Raw genomic sequence first — 16,439 nt, forward strand, 5'->3', positions numbered from 1 at the left:
TCCTATAATTTAAAATAAAATATTTTTCACATAAAATGCAAAAACCACTATAATCACATATAATGTGTATTTAATCATATTAAATTTTCAGGCAAAAAATAAATGTCTTTTTTCAGTGATATTCCTAAATCAGACAATTTTTAATCTGAGTTTAAATTGATTCCAGAATAACCATTTGTAACATCCAGCTTGCTTTTCCTTAGTTTACATTGTTTTGAAAATATCTGTATATATATTAGCACAATTGCAATTTATGTTTTTCAAAATACCTCATAGCAACTTTCATCTGCAAATGTAAGCACCATACATTTTAGATCACAAGTTTAACATGAGTCACACCCAAAGAAAATGCCAGCAAAATCTGCATATCTTAATTTGGATAGAAATACTCTGGCAACAGATTCTATTGCATATAAGCAGAATTTATTTCCAGCAACATATTATGCCATGTTTTACGGGAATTTGGGATTTTTTAAAAGAGAAATAGGGGTTTGTATGTCAGTGTTTGTAGAGCTACGCTATGGAAGTAGCTTTTTCTTTGCTCCTCCTGTTTTGAAGAAAATATATTAAATATATATAGACTTATATATATATTAAAAATATATAGACTCTTCTGACTCTCGCTGAAGATAATTTATTTCTGGGAAAATTAATGGGTACTGCATCAATTATATATATATGAATCTCCAAAATTTATCTATTTTTTCTTTTAGAGACCATGAATACCAGACATTTTAATGACTTTTTTTCCCACATTACTCAGAAACCACCATGAAACACTATCAAGCAACTCATGCTGTGTGGATTGCACAAAGGCAGTACTACCATGAGCAGTATGGCTGTGAAATGAATCATTACCCAACTGTGACCCTGCAAGTACCTTAATATGTCTAAGTGCTGGCACAGACTAACTTCACTTATGTTTCATAAGAACATCTTCACTGATTCACAGATACTGTAAGTCGATAAATGTATGCTCTGTACTGCCGATTATAATTATTACTCCATTAGTGGAAACCACGTCCTCTCTCGTGTTTGGAGATAAAGAAATATATATGTAAATAATATCCCTGTGTGTCTGAGAAATTAACCCATGTCTCTCAACATCACAAGATATTTTTGCTTATTTCTCCACAGTCGTTGTCAAAACCATACACATATATATAAAGGGACTAAGACAGCACTGTATAATTGGTCCTATGCTATGTAGACAAAAAAAATAAAAGAAAAAACATTCTCCCTAAAATACATAAGACACCTTTCCCTTGGAACAGCAGTGTATCAGCTTGGCTAATCTCACCTCCAATATGTCAGTCTTATCCTTTCCAACTCTGGCAAAAGCAAGCCTTCCACTCTGCATCCTGCTTACCACTTTTTATTGACTTCAGTTCTGGCTAAGAAGTGAGAAACAGATAGGACTGGGACAAATCGTTTGGACAAATAGAAAAGGACTTATGTTGTTTGCTTGGATACTGTCAACTGCATTGCCTCAATTTATACTTCTCAACATTCATTATTTCGATCGACTGTGGAGGACATATAACATCACTGATAACATCTGTTCCTACTTTCCTGCCAAAACATGGAATACAAAGTGAGGAAAGAAACGAAGCCTGTCATCACACACTAGCCCAGGCATAATTTTAAATAGGTTTAGCCATGCTCAAGTGAAGGCTATTCAGGAAAGCGTGGTCCTGCCTCTCCTTCTGCTTTCCTACTCCCTACATTGATAGTTTTCAGACCCTGACACAAGCTAAGCTACATGGAGCCAATAAAAAATAAACCATAGAAAACCATTGAATAATTTTTTTATCAGCATAGACTCACAAAACAGGGAAGTGGAGCTGTAGAGGGTCAAATAGGTGACTAACTAAAACTAATCGTAACCTCTAATGCTAATGGTTTACAACTGGGTGGCTAAAACCAAAGTGGAAACACACAGCCACCTGCTGTGGCTGCAGCACTGAAGTGAGTACCCACGGACAGCAGAGGGCAGAGCTATCCCCACTCCGCAGAGAACACAGGACAGGAGGAAGTCAGGCTGTTCTTTGCAGTTTTCCAAGCACACGTTACTGGGAATGGCTGCAAATAACCAGCTTTGACCCTCATAAAATTTACAGGTTTCCAATCGTCAGATCTCAGTTTGCTACTTCACTCAATGAATCACAGTGATTTGGTGGGGGAGGTGGGGAGAGTGTGGAAGTTTTTCTTTAAAATAGATTGTTTTGTATCTTGACAACAGAGAGAATAACCTTTGGTGTGGTACCAAAAGATTACATAAAGACCATGCGTAAAACACTGTTTTACTCAAAAACAGAAATGAGTATCTCAAGCAGCAGCATTGTGGAGAGATCCAGGCAGATCTATTATGAGACATTGAAATTACCAAATAACTGCACTTTTGCTCAGAAATATCCTTTGTATGTAATCAGCACTGGTTTAAAAGTGTTTTGGTTTTGTTGTTGTTGATGTTTTGTTTTAAGACCAGAAGCCCAGAAAGCAGATTTCTCTAGGAAACTTTATATACTTTATTTTACATCCATGAATGTTTTTCCTTTGTTAAGAAAAAAAAAAAAAAAAAAAAGTTATTTACAAAACCAGCATATGTTAACATACAAAGTATTCACTGTACTGAATGCAGATATCCAAATCCAAGATAGGTTCTCTTTCATTGTTGACTGCTATGGTGTATCACTGAACAGTATTCCCCACTGCATGCTATAGAACAGCACTGTGTGACATAAAATGTTATTTGAGCAGACTTCCCAAAAGTTCATACGTTTTTTCATATCAGCATTGATTAAACAAAACAAGGAAAACATTCTTGAAAAACACGAGCTTTCTCACTGTTAATTTTGAGTAAACCACGACGGACGCTTCCTGGCTCTTTCGATGATCCGCTTGCCTTCGTCTTTTTCTGTGGGCTTTTCTCCCTCATATAAGACTACAGTCTCTACAGTAGGAGCATTAAATGGTCCTCCTTCCTTTTTACCCATTTCCTTCCGAATCTGCCGAGTTTCTGCTTTGACCTGTGCGTAACAATGGCCACACAGGACATGCTTCTCTTTCAAGTTTCCACACTCGGGGCAAACATCTATGTTTCTCTAGAAAAAAAAAAATAGGAAATTTTACAATCTGAACAACAAAAAATAAACAGGGAGCAAGCACAAGCGATTAATAAATATGAAATGAAATACCAGGAAAATTTAATTGCCTTTTCAGAATTTATTATTTTATCCAAAGTCCTTTTTTCAGCAATGTATTGCTGTATCAGATACTTACTACTAAAAATAGCCCATGAAGTCAATATATAAATCGTTGACATTTGGAAGAATAAAGACCTATCAAGCCATTGAGATGCACAGAAGATATAGATATTTCCACCTATGGCATCCATATAGCTAGCATCCACATTTCGTTGATTTGCGCCTAAAGAGTCACTTTTTATTTAACCACAGGCTACTGTCACACAGGATGACTGTATGTTACAAAGTGTTTTTAAAGTGATGATGTCTTTTAAACTTATTTATAAACAGAGTGAAGAAAGTTTTCTGGAAGTTGTACTGGCCATTATGATCCTCTCAAGTGAGATTATATATGCTATATATGAGCACGAGGGGATGTGCAAAGGATTCTGTAAGTGAGGTTAAAAATCACAGGCATGAATCGTACTCCAGCACGTTTGTTCACCGTTAATCAGATCACTTGCACCGAATATGGCGGGAAGCACGCGTGAAGTTGCCGACTACCTTTATTTTTATGAGATTTGTGGGATTTCTCCGCCTGCAGCGGTTCACCTCGATGGTGCGCCGTTTCTTGGGCGCCGCCATCCACAGGACGCTGCCCAAGAGGCCCGGCACCTCGCTGCCTTCTCCGGGGTCTTCTGCTGGCTCGGGGAGACACGCGGGCCCTTGGACAGCTAGTGCTGGCCCTGAAGGTCGGAAATCAGAGAACCATTAAGGTTGGGAAGGATCTCCGAGGTCATCTGCTCCAACCATGCCCCTGCCACCAATGCCACCCACTAACCACGTCCCCAGGCATCACCTCCAACCTCTCCCTGAGCAGCCCCAGGGCCGCTGCCCCCCCCCCAGCTCCCTGGGCAGCCGGTCCCAGCGCCTGGCTGCTCTTTCTGACAGGAACCATCTCCCCACCCCCCACCTGCCCCCCCCGGGGCCGTCCCCCGGCCCCCTCACCCCAGTGCGGCGCTGGCGCCACGGCTCGCAGCAGGCGGCCCCAGCAGCGCCGCAGCAGCCCGCCCAGCCCCAGCAGCGGAGCGGCCATGTCGCCTCAGGAGCCGGACGGGGAGGACTCTCGCGCCGCTGAGCCTGCTGGGAAAGCGAGTGCAGAGAGCGCGTCCCGGCGTAACAACGGCGGAGGACGGGACTACAAGACCCAGCATGCCCTGCGGCCGCCAGCGCGCTGCCGGAGGACTTCAACTCCCGGCGTGCCTCGCGGCGAGGCTCCGCCAATCAGCGCTGCCGCCGGCGGGGCGGGCGGGCGGAGCGCGCTTGCGCAGAAGCGAACGGGCGGCGGGGGAGCTGAGGGGCTGGCCCCAAGATGGCGGAGCGCGGCTACAGCTTCTCCCTCACCACCTTCAGGTGCCCCGCGGGGCGGGACGGGGCCGCCGGGAGGGGACGGGGGGGGACAGGAGGGAGCAGGAGGGGACGGCAGCACCGGGGGGGCGGCCGTGAGGGGCAGCGGGCCGCGGCGGGCGGGGGAGGGCCGCGGCCGGGCTTTGCAGAGTCATGGGGGGGGGCCTGGGGCCTGGGGCCTGGGCAAGGGCTTCAGGGGGGCGCGGGGAAGGGGCCGCTGCTTTCCCTGCTCGCTCCGATGGGGCCGTTAGCACGGATTTTGCCTCCGTGTGGAGGAGATACCAGCTGCCGATGCTGGCTCTCAGTTGTGTGTTTCGTGTCCTGAGAATATTTTAGCTTGCGATAGGTTTTAAAATATTTTCCTAAAATTGTAAATGTTTTGGTTCTGGTACGTGAAACTATTCTTCTGTTTCACTGGTATTTTGTGAGAGAGGAGTTAGAGTTACTGCTGTCACCTACATTTACATAGCGTATGAATAACTACGCTGATTATTGCATGCTTTGTTTTTCCTGTCTCCTCCAAGCACAGAAGTGCACCTTGCATTTTGCTTGTTCGTTTACTAAAGCAGCAGTGTCAGAAATGTTGTCAAAATTGTTTGTCCAATAAGTGACTGGCGCTGCGCTGTCCACTTCCATAGAAATGGAGCTTGCACCCCGTTTTGGAGGAGTTAACTTTAACAGCCTGACGCCTGCTGCTCTGTTTGGATGGTTCTGCATCTGTTAGCAGAACAGTGTGGGTTGTTAAAGCAAGATGCAGGAATACCTGGAGATGGAAGAGGAACTGTTTCCATCTTGTGCCATTGACCTTCATCAGCTCCTCACAAAGTGAATAGCCGTGGTTTGCTTGTACCTTTCAGTGGTGAATGTTGCTGTCTTGAAAACTATTGCAAACCATAATGCCATGTCAGTGGAAATTCGTGACATGCTGTGAAGATTCCCCCACCAAGCGAGAAACTTGGGTAAAATGGTACAGAGTTGAAGAACTGCATTGCAATCAGTACTTCCCATCCAGGACACGTTAGTTTTTATTTGGGTTATAAGCAGGTGCTGTGCAAGTATCACAGTAGCACCACATGGCAACCTTTTAAAAGAATCTGCCTCGTTCTTTTTAATAAATCTCCAGATTTTTTATTTATTTATTTTTAATTATGATTACAGTATGGAGATGCTATGTGTGAAGAGGTTAAAAAAGAAAGTTGACATCAGATCACTGCAGGAAGTATTTGAGCCTGTCAGAATCATGGTATTTATTGCATTTTGCTTTTTAGTCCTTCTGGGAAACTTGTCCAGATTGAATATGCTTTGGCTGCCGTGGCTGCAGGAGCTCCATCTGTTGGGATTAAAGGTATGTTGAGAACATAACTACATTAGTGAATGGTTCTATCATAAAGAAAGGGGAACGTATTGCTCCGTTCTAGAAGAAGATTGCTAGGGTGATACTGGGCAGACACAACTGGTATAAATAAATATCTTTGATTTGGAGTGTTCCTTAAGTAAATGACTCCAGCTGTGTATATATACAGGTACTACATATAAAGTTACTTCAACTGCTCAGTTATTACTACGTGCTTTAGAATCTTTAAAGTGGGATTATGGGAGCAGTGCTGATTATTCAAAATGGGAAATAATATGTTGGGTGGGTTCCTTAAATAATCTCTGCTTATCACGATTGTAGACTGGAAAGATTTTTTTTAAAGGGAGATGCAAAATTATTTGTTGCAATAAACCTGTTCTGTGCTTCAACTGATTTTTATAATTTCAGTTTAATATGGAAAAAATCTTGTGTTTTTTTTCTAGCTGCAAATGGAGTGGTGCTGGCAACTGAGAAGAAGCAGAAATCCATCCTTTATGATGAAAGGAGTGTTCACAAAGTAGAACCAATTACCAAACATATAGGTTTAGTGTATAGCGGTATGGGTCCAGATTACAGGTATATATTAAAGAAAAAAATTGCTTGGTCATCATTTAGATACATTTCTCTAAGTGTATAGCATAATATTATGTTGTGTTACACCGTGTATGAAATTTACGTAGTATTTAAGGTCACTATATGAATTTCCTTGGCAAATACACTTATATCTAAAAAATGAATGTGGAATGAATAGCAATGTAATTCAACCTTAGTTTCAATTGAAGTACTTCAGAGATTACCCAAGATAAAGATAACCCAATATGATCTATGTTTTCGTACATTGGTTTTATGTCAGATGTGTAATTTCTTAGCATAATATTTATTATGATTTTTCAGTTCTAATTGTAACAAAGAGTTGGATTTTTTGATATAATAATTTTGTCTTTGTTTTTAGAGTACTTGTGCACAGAGCCCGGAAGCTGGCCCAGCAATATTACTTGGTTTATCATGAGCCCATTCCAACAGCTCAGCTAGTACAAAGAATTGCTTCTGTGATGCAGGAATATACACAGTCTGGGTATGTGGTTCTCTGAAGTTTGTTTGGAAAGATTGGGTTGTTTTGCTGGAGAATGCTCACAGAAAATGTGCAGGTGGGAGGAGCGCTAACAGACTGAGTGAGATAGTCATCGTATCTTGAACACAGGCATTCTGACTAGTCGGTCATGATCACAGCTCTGGGTTGTTGGGAGGCCTGTGGGGGAAGGTTAACGCATCCAGTTGCTGTTCACTGAGTAAAATTATAAATTTTATGTGCCAACTGTCAGGCATTTATTGTTGTATTTTATTTTTTTTTTCCTGTAGAGGTGTTCGCCCATTTGGTGTATCACTGCTAATATGTGGCTGGAATGAGGGGCGGCCCTATTTATTTCAGTCAGATCCATCTGTAAGTATCTAACATCGGTAAAGTCTACTATTCGTATATGACATCTAAAACTTTGTATGTGCTTATGAAATACTTTCTGTGATGAGAAGAATGTGGAACAGGAAGAACAGATTCCTTATCCCAATTTCAGGAGTCGTGAAGTAGAATCATTCTTAGGTGTTGGGGTCAAGCCTGGAATTCTGGCCACTGTGCCAAAGGAAATAGAGGAATGTAGGAAGTGGGTACCATCTGTTCATTCTGAGTCTCCATGTTCTGAACTGCATGAGGAATAGCAGCAGTTTCTGAAAGAGAGCCCCATCCCTTTTCATCCTTTCCCACCTAAATAAGTTTATTTACTGGGTTAGAACATTACAAATAAAATTTACCCTTTGATGCCTCCGAGTTATAACACTTTACATCAAAATAAAAAATTGGTTGCTCTACTGATGCTTGATAAGTTTCAGAAATTTGAGCTGTTACATGATGTTAAATGTAAAAAGCAAAATGCAGTTACCTTGTGTAATCATCTTGATTGAGGCATAGAGCTCTTGATGGTCTTTGTGCAATAGGAGAGAATAGGAGTGATGGCTAAATATGTAAGGTAGATAAACCAGATGTAAACAAGTTGTTCACATTATTTAGTCTTTTTTAAAAAATTAAAAAAAAAATGGGTGAGCCTAAGGAAAGAACTGACTGCTCATGCTCAAGTGTGAGCATATGTTTTTGTTCAAGGAATTACACTATGCGAAGACCTTACTAAGTCCATCTTTCAAAGCAGTGTGGAAGGATGAAAATAGGTGGGACTCTATACAAATGTTTTATACGTTTTCATAGTATGTTTCCATATCAAATTTGTCTGAATGTGACCTAAAGTAATGTCATACATTGTCATAACATCCAATATTTTCATAATTGCTTCTATTTCTTTTACCAAGTAGTCAAATGTGGTTTTGATTGAGTTACAGAGAACAATTCAATGGATTTGTTGTTTTTACAGGGAGCTTATTTTGCTTGGAAAGCAACAGCAATGGGAAAAAATTATGTCAATGGGAAAACATTCCTTGAGAAAAGGTAATATATTTGATACTTGTTTAAAAAGATACTACCTGTTTTGTTCATATTCCAGGTAAAACAGATGAACCAAAAAAAACGTAATTTTAAAATATCAGAACAAAGTTTAAAAATATTTAAAATGCGATGCTTCTAATTTCCTTATTTAAATATGCACGTGAAATTTTCTTTATATAAACTTTTGTGTGTATAATAAAATAATCCACTGCAGAAAACAGAATACTAGCATATTTGCAGAACAAGTAGTGAAATAGATTAACCTTCAAAATCATTATTTGTAATTTTTAAAATAACAGTACTTTCCAATACTATTTGCATGAAAAATTTAGCAATCTTTGGATTTTTAGAGGCTCTGGGCTTACTGTCCCATGTTGAAATACATGATGATCTTTTTACAGATACAACGAAGATTTGGAGCTTGAAGATGCCATTCATACAGCTATCTTAACACTAAAGGTTAGCAAAATAGTTAAGAAACGTGTTTCTTACTGTTACGACATCACTGCTGTGATTCACTGAACTGTATTTCCTTTCACAGGAGAGCTTTGAAGGGCAAATGACAGAAGACAACATTGAAGTTGGCATCTGTAACGAAGCTGGTTTTAGGAGGCTAACTCCAACTGAGGTTAAGGACTACTTGGCTGCAATAGCCTAGTAGGAACCAAGCAAGACTGTGTGAATTCACACAAAGGTCTTTTTAATTTTGGCTCCTTAAATGTTTTTGTTTGCAGTTTTTGCATACTTATTTCTACATGGTTTGTCTGGACAGATTTTTTTAAATATCATGGGTACAAATGCAAGGATCCTAATATTGTAATACACGGAATCTTATTACAGGTAATTCTTTCCCTTGATATATGGAATATTTGTACACAAAATACTGTACAAAATGTAAATGAACACTCAGAAAGATTGAAGAATAAAATTTGAAGGCCACTGTTCTGGGGGAAGGTGTCTGTGTGTCTTTTTAATCACAGTTTATGAACATAAAGATGAGGTTTTGATATCTTTATCACTGAGGAAACAATTCTCCACATACTAGCCATCATGAACTGGTATTAGACCTTCTTTTAAACAACTTTTAAATTCTGAGTGAACAAAAGAATTTTTTTCACTGTGGAGTTGTTTTGAATTCTAAGTAACTTCTGAAAATGGGTTGTTCCAATGTAAAAGCTTGTGTACTTTTACAAAGATGCATAACGGTCTTCCATGTGGGGTATAAAATGTGATCTACTTGAGCAGCTCTGCTCTTGAGCCTCTAGAATTGTCTTGGTCTTTATGTCTTCTTTTTTTTAACTTGGGTAATTTCCATGACCATAGACATGAAATCTTTTCAATCTTGAAATACTGTTAGAAATAATGGAAGCAAATGCTACTGACTGAATGCTAAATGCAGTTACCAGCATCAGTAAAAAAACAAATAGGATGTACAAAGCAAAATAAGAATATGTAATAATTTATCCCTTGAATTGTGCTGAAGTATATTTCGGCTTGCAAGATAACGAAAGGTGCAGCAATGAAAAGAGCAGTTAATTTATGCACGGCTACTTTTAAAAGTACAGAACTAGATGCTTGAGTGTTATTTGTGGGTGTACATACAGATGCATTTTTTACATGCTTCATGTCTGTAAGGTTATGTAGAAATGAAAAAACATAAGAGGATAAATATATATGCTTTTTTTTTAAAGCAGAAATCTGGTCTGGAGCCATTCAACAGTTACTGGTAATGAAATGGAAGCTGGGTCAGTCTGCTTCTATGTCAGGCTAATCACATACGGGAGCAGCCTGGCAGGTTAAACGTTAGCCATCCATTAACCAATGAAGAAAATAAAAAATATGAGTTAGTCTGCAGAACATGACGTATAAGCTAATTGGTCTGTCCCGTGTTGATGTTATGTTATCATTAGGCAAATAAGAATTTATGAAGCATTGAAGCATGCCATGAATTAAGTTTTATTTCATAATGTTAGAAATAAAAACTATGTACAAATGGTTCCCTTTTTTTTTTTTTTTTTAAACTCTGAAAACCAACCCGTGCTCTGGTTATTCTTCTTAGAGATAGTGGGCAGCTAGTCAGAACTGGAACTGGAGATTTTATATTGCTAGATTCTTAATTTAGGTGTCTGTAATAATTCAGAAAAGCAGAATGCTACGTCAATATTTATATGCCTTTAGTCAATTTAGTGCTATATGAATATTTAAAGGAGTTTTGTACGTGAAAAAATGGAGTTAGGTACCTCATCAAATGGCTAGCATGAACTGAACTAGTTTAGATGCTCCCTCTAAACCAGTTTGAAATAAAGTCAATCATTTTATCTCACTCCCAAAATTGTGATAATGAATGGGGCAAATTTTTTTTTTTTTTTGACAGGGGGAGACGGGGGTAAATCATATCATTGAACAACTCTCTATAGAATCTCAGTTTCGTAGGTGGTGAAGGGACATGAAAAGCAGGTGTCTTTATCTCTTCCCATGGTTTAATGATTAAAATGTAGTAACTGATGGAGAGGTGGCTCTTGGTGGAGCCTGGAAGAGCACAATACCCAGTATTACCTTAGCTCAGAAGTGAGGGTTTTTAAGAAACAACCACAGACTGCTGGCTTTTAGTTGAAAGGAATGCTGTTAGGGTAAGTTAGGATAAACCTCTCAAATCTCAAATGCTAGTAATTTTATCACTATCTGTGTAATTTTATCACCAAACTTGTGCCGTGAGTAAGGAAAACGCTGTCTTTTGGGCATTTGATAATTGGTATAGAAATAATGGCTGTTTTTTGCCTGCTTCCTGCTGTCCCATTAGAACAGGCGAGCAGGAATGTTGTGGGTTTAAATTCCCATCTTTTATGGGCCAATACTGTAGAGAATGATGGTTTTTCAACGGTTTTTAAATTCATTAATAAGATGACAAAATGTTATTTGAAAGCTTCGGAGCACCTCCACCACAACCTTTACGGGGGGAAACGCCACAACCCGGCCACGGCGAGGCGGGTGCCGCGGCTGTCCCCGCCCGGCCGTCCCGGGGGAGGCGCGCTGGGGCCGGGCCGAGCCGTGCCGGGCCGGGCCGGGCCGTGCCGGGCCGCCTCCTGCCGCCGCCCGGGGGAAGGCTGCGGCCGCCGGGCCGTGAGTAGGGGCTGCGGGCGGCCGGGGGGGGGGGGCGCGGGGCGGCGAGCAGGGAGCGCCCCGGGGCTGGCGGGGGGGACGCGGGGACCCGCCGCAATGAGTGGCCGGGGGCAGCGCTGCCCGCGCTCAAGATGGCGGCGCCACCGCCCCGGCGCCGCCCTCACGTGATGGCGGCGGGGGCTGCCGGGGGGCGCCCTCAAATGGCGAGCGGCCGAGGGGGCGGCTGTGCCCCAGAAGCCGTAGGGGTAGCCGCGTTTAGTCGATTTTATTTTTTCGTTTAAAATCCTGTCAGCTTCGCCTTGAGCACTGAGAAATTTGTAGAAGTTGCAGCTGCTATGGTGAGCGCTTACAGCTTCTACAAAGCTCGTATTTGCTGTGGTGAGAGGTCCTGAGGTAGCATCTGTGGGGTTTTACTCATTCCTAAGGACAAACTGGTGGCAGTGGCTTCCTGCTGAAGGCAAACATACAAATAACTGCTACTACTGTAATAAATGCAAAACATAAAACACCCAGGGATGTGGCCTATTGCTGCCAGTGCAGGACAGGGTGAGCAGGGAGCACCCCGCGCCCCTGCCTGCCCTCAGAGGCAGTTAGGTGCAGGTCAGACCTTCGCCCTGACAGTGTGGCTGTTTGAGTCTCAGAGCTTGTCCTGTTTGTTAAGAATCGGCTGAGGATTTCAGATGCAACAGCTAGTAAACGCTTTGCAAAACCACGTGTGGTGTTGTGCCAGCTGGCTGTGCAAGAGCGGGTGGTTAGCAGTGGAGGTACCTTCACAATGCTGCCGAAGCGTTACTGACAGAACTGTGGGTTTCGTGCTCTTACCTGGTAGCCCTGAAGGTGCAATTTTAGGACACGGGGAAGAAAATGTATTGTAGTGACGCATGAGAGGTGCATCAGGGAAGTGCTAAAGGAAAAACTCTGCCTTGTAGTGCCCGCAAGTTCTGCCTGCACAGAATGGCTGCAGAGGGCAAGAGGTTATAGAAGCAAAAGTCCCAGAAGGCATGAGATGTATTTAATTTCTACATAAGTGACTCAGAGCCAAAGGTGAGTCAGAGTGCTGTCCTGGCAGTAATAGGAAAAAGATTCACTTTAGGCATTGAAGGGATTAAAAACTGAACCTGCCTGGTTGGGATTTTGGGGGAAAGGACAGAGTTAAATGGTGTTTTCTGACCCTGAAGAGAGTCATTAGGTCACGTTGAAAGACCTTAGACACTTTGGTTGACAAGAAAGGGAAGAGTTTGGTGATATTAATTACTGAATGAGCCAGTAGGAGTTCATAGTAACTGTATTTTAATTGTGCATAATACAAATGTGATTTACGCTTCATTATAAAGCCAGGTTCCAAAGCAGTAATGGCAGAGCCTTTAATAGGAGCCAGGCTGCATCCTTGTTTTCATCTGAAGTCTCTGTCTTGCCTTTTAATACCAGGTTACTTCAAAGTGCAGTTTAGGTAAAAATTACTGGCACGTGTGCTAATACTTAGAGTTGTAATGAGAAAGGATTAATTTCAGTCTTCATAGTGGCAATTATTGCATGTCTTTAAAAAATGGATTTTTTGCTGTGGCGTTTAATTCTACATTTTTGAAATAATTAAGCAATTCCTATAGTTATCCTTAGGAAGATGTACTGAGTAGCGTTGATGGGACAGGAGTTAATTTATCTGATACTACACAATAAATCTCTGCTAGAGCTAGAGAACAGAAATTTCCAGATCCTGCTGGCTCTAGAATTATAAATTATAGTTTGTCATGATGCTGTGTAACATTGAAGTTTTGCCAGAGGGTTGCTAGTGGCTCATTCAGGGGATTGCGTAGTATAAGCTGGAAGTTGGAGAGGATAGAGGTGTGCTACTCAGAATTGTAAAATACAATGGGCATCTTATATACTATGTAAAAATACTAGCGGACAGCAGTCTTAGAAAGTCTGTAAGCACAGTAGGTGTCTCTTATTATAGTGGTAACTGTTGTTGTGTGAGGGAGAGAAAAGATCTACTTATGCCATTAACCGGATTTCTAATTTTGCTCTGAATGGCAAGTTCTGCAAATTAACTTTGAGAGCTGAGATCTCTTTGAGTGGCTCTGATGTGAGAGGAAAGAAATATGATCTTGCAAGGTGTCTGTGGAGACTTGAGTGCTGCTGTTCTTCCTTGCTGAGAACTGAAAACTTAGTTTGGATCCCCAGAGGTGCAGGCGAGGAACTGAATGCTTTGGTGGGACATGGGTGGAGGTTCCTGATGCTTGTGCTTCAGGGTAGGTGTATCTGTTGCACTAAACCTACTGCTAAGTAGGTTTACTGTTGCAAAGACCTCTTGATTATGTGTATTCTTAATCATGCCCTAACAATCTTCTCTTTTGCTTTCATCTGATAGGAATAATGTTTCCAACATGTCTGTGCAGACTCTGCTTTGTGAAAGAATTGCTGTTGCCAAAGAATTGATCAAGAGAGCAGAAGCCCTTTCCAAGTCCCAGAAAAGGAGAATAGAAGGTGGGGCAAAACTCTGTGGCAAACTGAAGGCTGAGTTAAACTTCTTACACAAGGTGGAGGCAGGGAAGGTGGCCGTTAAGGAATCCCATCTGCAGAGTACAAACCTTACCCATCTCGAAGCCATTATCCAGTCAGCAGAGAACCTGGAGGATGTTGTCAGTGTCCTCCATGTCTTTGCTTACGAGGACAGGTTTGGAGACAAACAGACACTGGTGGTAGATGTTGTTGCGAATGGAGGTCACACGTGGGTGAAGGCCATCGGTCGGAAGGCCGAAGCCCTGCACAACATCTGGCTGGGGAGGGGCCAGTATGGTGACAAAAGTGTCATCGAGCAAGCAGAGGACTTCCTGCAGGCAAGCCGTCAGCAGCCAGTGGAGTACAGCAATCCCCACATAATATTTGCCTTCTACAACAGCGTGTCCAGTCCTATGGCAGAGAGACTCAAGGAGATGGGAATATCTGTGCGAGGAGACATTGTGGCTGTGAACTCGCTGGCAGAGCCATCTACAGAAAACCAGCACCTAAGTGCCAGTGAATCAGATGAAGAAGACCTTGAACCCCTGCAGGTGACCAGAGTAGACCGGGAGAATTTAGTGGCCAGCATTGCTTTTCCTACTCAGATCAAAGTAAATGTGTGCAATAGAGTTAACTTGGACATCACTACCTTGATAACCTACGTCTCTGCTCTCAGTTATGGTGGCTGCTACTTCGTCTTCAAAGAAAAAGTGCTAACAGAGCAAGCGGCTCAAGAAAGGAGGGAGAGAGTCCTGCCTCAGCTGGAGGAGTTCATGCAAGGGAAAGAGCTCTTTGCGTGTGAATCTGCTGTCAGAGATTTTCAGTCCATCTTGGAAACGCTGGGAGGACCTGGGGAGAAAGAGCGAGCTGCACTGCTCGTTAAAAAAATTACTGTGGTGCCAGATCAGCCATCTGACCGTGCCTTAGGACTAGTGGCTAGTTCAAAAATCAATAGCCGTTCTCTGACCATTTTTGGGACAGGAGACACTTTAAAAGCCATCACCATGACTGCAAACAGTGGTTTTGTGAGGGCAGCAGCTAACCAAGGTGTGAAGTTCAGTGTTTTTGTGCATCAGCCTAGAGCATTGACAGAAAGCAAAGAAGCTTTTGCCACACCTTTACCAAAGAGCTGCCCACCTGACAATTGACTGAGTCATTAATTAATTAATTGACTAAGTCATTAAAGGAGTTGGTCCCTGAATATTGCAGATGCTGCAGCGGAGGCATTTGGAGAAACAGAAGAGCCCACACATATATCAGTGAAAACAGTAACTGTAGCAGTGGAAGGGTTCCCCAAGGGACTTGCAATATCTTTACTCAATTCTTGTTTGTTTTTTGTTCAGCTGGCTGTTAATTTATTTGCTAATGTAATGAGATTTCAGTGAAAATCATTGACCGTCTTACAGTATATTAATTGTATCCATCCCTATTAAAAAAAAAAAAAAAAAAAAAACGATTAAAGCACGGTTGCCTTTATTGTTTTTGTCCTCTTTGGAGAGAATAAAGTGAGCACCTTAAATGGACTTCTGATTTTGTGGAACATGTATCTTTTATTTCACTGGTCCAATTCAACTGAATTCTTTGTTGACTCAGAGGTATCTCATGTAGAGATTGAGCCCTATAGAAGAGAGAAGCTTTTTAACTGCTGTTATAACTACTGGTTTTACTCAAAGTGTAGAATACTTAACAATGTTTTTTTTTGTTTGTTTGTTTGTTTGTTTCTAGGAGAGAATTTCCAGTATTGTCTTTCTGTGTGCTGTAATGGCAGCATCATCTTTGTTAATAATTTGCCTCAGGTTCCCAGTGGAAAATACTGAGATGTCAGAGTGAACCCCTTGGCCCTGAGCTATACATTTTATCAGGTCAGTGAAAGAGGCCTACTGAATATTTTATAGACTGTTGTCCAACAAGACAGCTTTATTGTGCAGCATACAGTTCAGACGAAGAATGTTCTCTCACCTATTCAGTCTAAACTTCTTTCAGCAACAAGAAATGGCTGCAGGGCAACCCATGGCCATAGTCTCTGCCTATCTCTTGCCATCTCCAGCTCTGACACTGGTGTATACCAGTGGCATACCAGCAAAACCTCTGTCTGCTTCTTCCAGTCAAGCTAGTTTGATTGTTAAGGACCAAAAGTATACTTGTTGTGGATATGACTCTTGCTGTGGTCTGTTTTTACGATGAATGTAGGAGCTGTCACCTGTGTCTGTATAGTGTGCATCTTTACCTGGAACTTTTCATAATGCAGAGGGCAGTCTGTCCTTTTGCAGGTGTTCAGCTTCACCTGCCCCTTGTTTCAGCCAGTCACTGAGGTAATTCAGGGTTTTAGTTAAGATGGGTGAAAATGGATTTTATTTTTTGCTCTTTCAGTACCTAGTCTTCTGTC

General features: G+C 41.7%; 3 protein-coding genes across 3 annotated transcripts; 2 read left to right on the forward strand and 1 right to left on the reverse strand.

Moving 5' to 3' along the window:
• Positions 1-2,592: 2,592 nt before the first annotated feature.
• On the reverse strand, positions 2,593-4,281 carry MRPL32 (mitochondrial ribosomal protein L32). The gene is made up of 3 exons (XM_032181063.1): positions 4,194-4,281; positions 3,750-3,931; positions 2,593-3,104 (listed from the first exon to the last, which is right to left on the reverse strand). Exons 1-3 carry the CDS (start codon positions 4,279-4,281, stop codon positions 2,850-2,852), a joined length of 525 nt encoding a protein of 174 aa, XP_032036954.1. The 3' UTR covers positions 2,593-2,849.
• A 250-nt stretch (positions 4,282-4,531) lies between these two features.
• PSMA2 (proteasome 20S subunit alpha 2) lies at positions 4,532-9,387 on the forward strand. The gene is made up of 8 exons (XM_032182409.1): positions 4,532-4,598; positions 5,861-5,937; positions 6,390-6,522; positions 6,899-7,021; positions 7,306-7,387; positions 8,364-8,437; positions 8,836-8,893; positions 8,976-9,387. The coding sequence occupies exons 1-8, from the start codon at positions 4,558-4,560 to the stop codon at positions 9,090-9,092; spliced, it is 705 nt and encodes a 234-aa protein (XP_032038300.1). The 5' UTR covers positions 4,532-4,557; the 3' UTR covers positions 9,093-9,387.
• Positions 9,388-11,511: 2,124 nt separating this feature from the next.
• C2H7orf25 (chromosome 2 C7orf25 homolog) lies at positions 11,512-15,576 on the forward strand. The gene is made up of 2 exons (XM_032181857.1): positions 11,512-11,554; positions 13,923-15,576. Exon 2 carries the CDS (start codon positions 13,939-13,941, stop codon positions 15,199-15,201), a length of 1,263 nt encoding a protein of 420 aa, XP_032037748.1. The 5' UTR covers positions 11,512-11,554; positions 13,923-13,938; the 3' UTR covers positions 15,202-15,576.
• Positions 15,577-16,439: the final 863 nt, after the last annotated feature.

The sequence above is a fragment of the Aythya fuligula genome, chromosome 2 (genome assembly GCF_009819795.1).
Source record: "Aythya fuligula isolate bAytFul2 chromosome 2, bAytFul2.pri, whole genome shotgun sequence".
In the NCBI taxonomy this organism is placed as follows: domain Eukaryota; kingdom Metazoa; phylum Chordata; class Aves; order Anseriformes; family Anatidae; genus Aythya; species Aythya fuligula.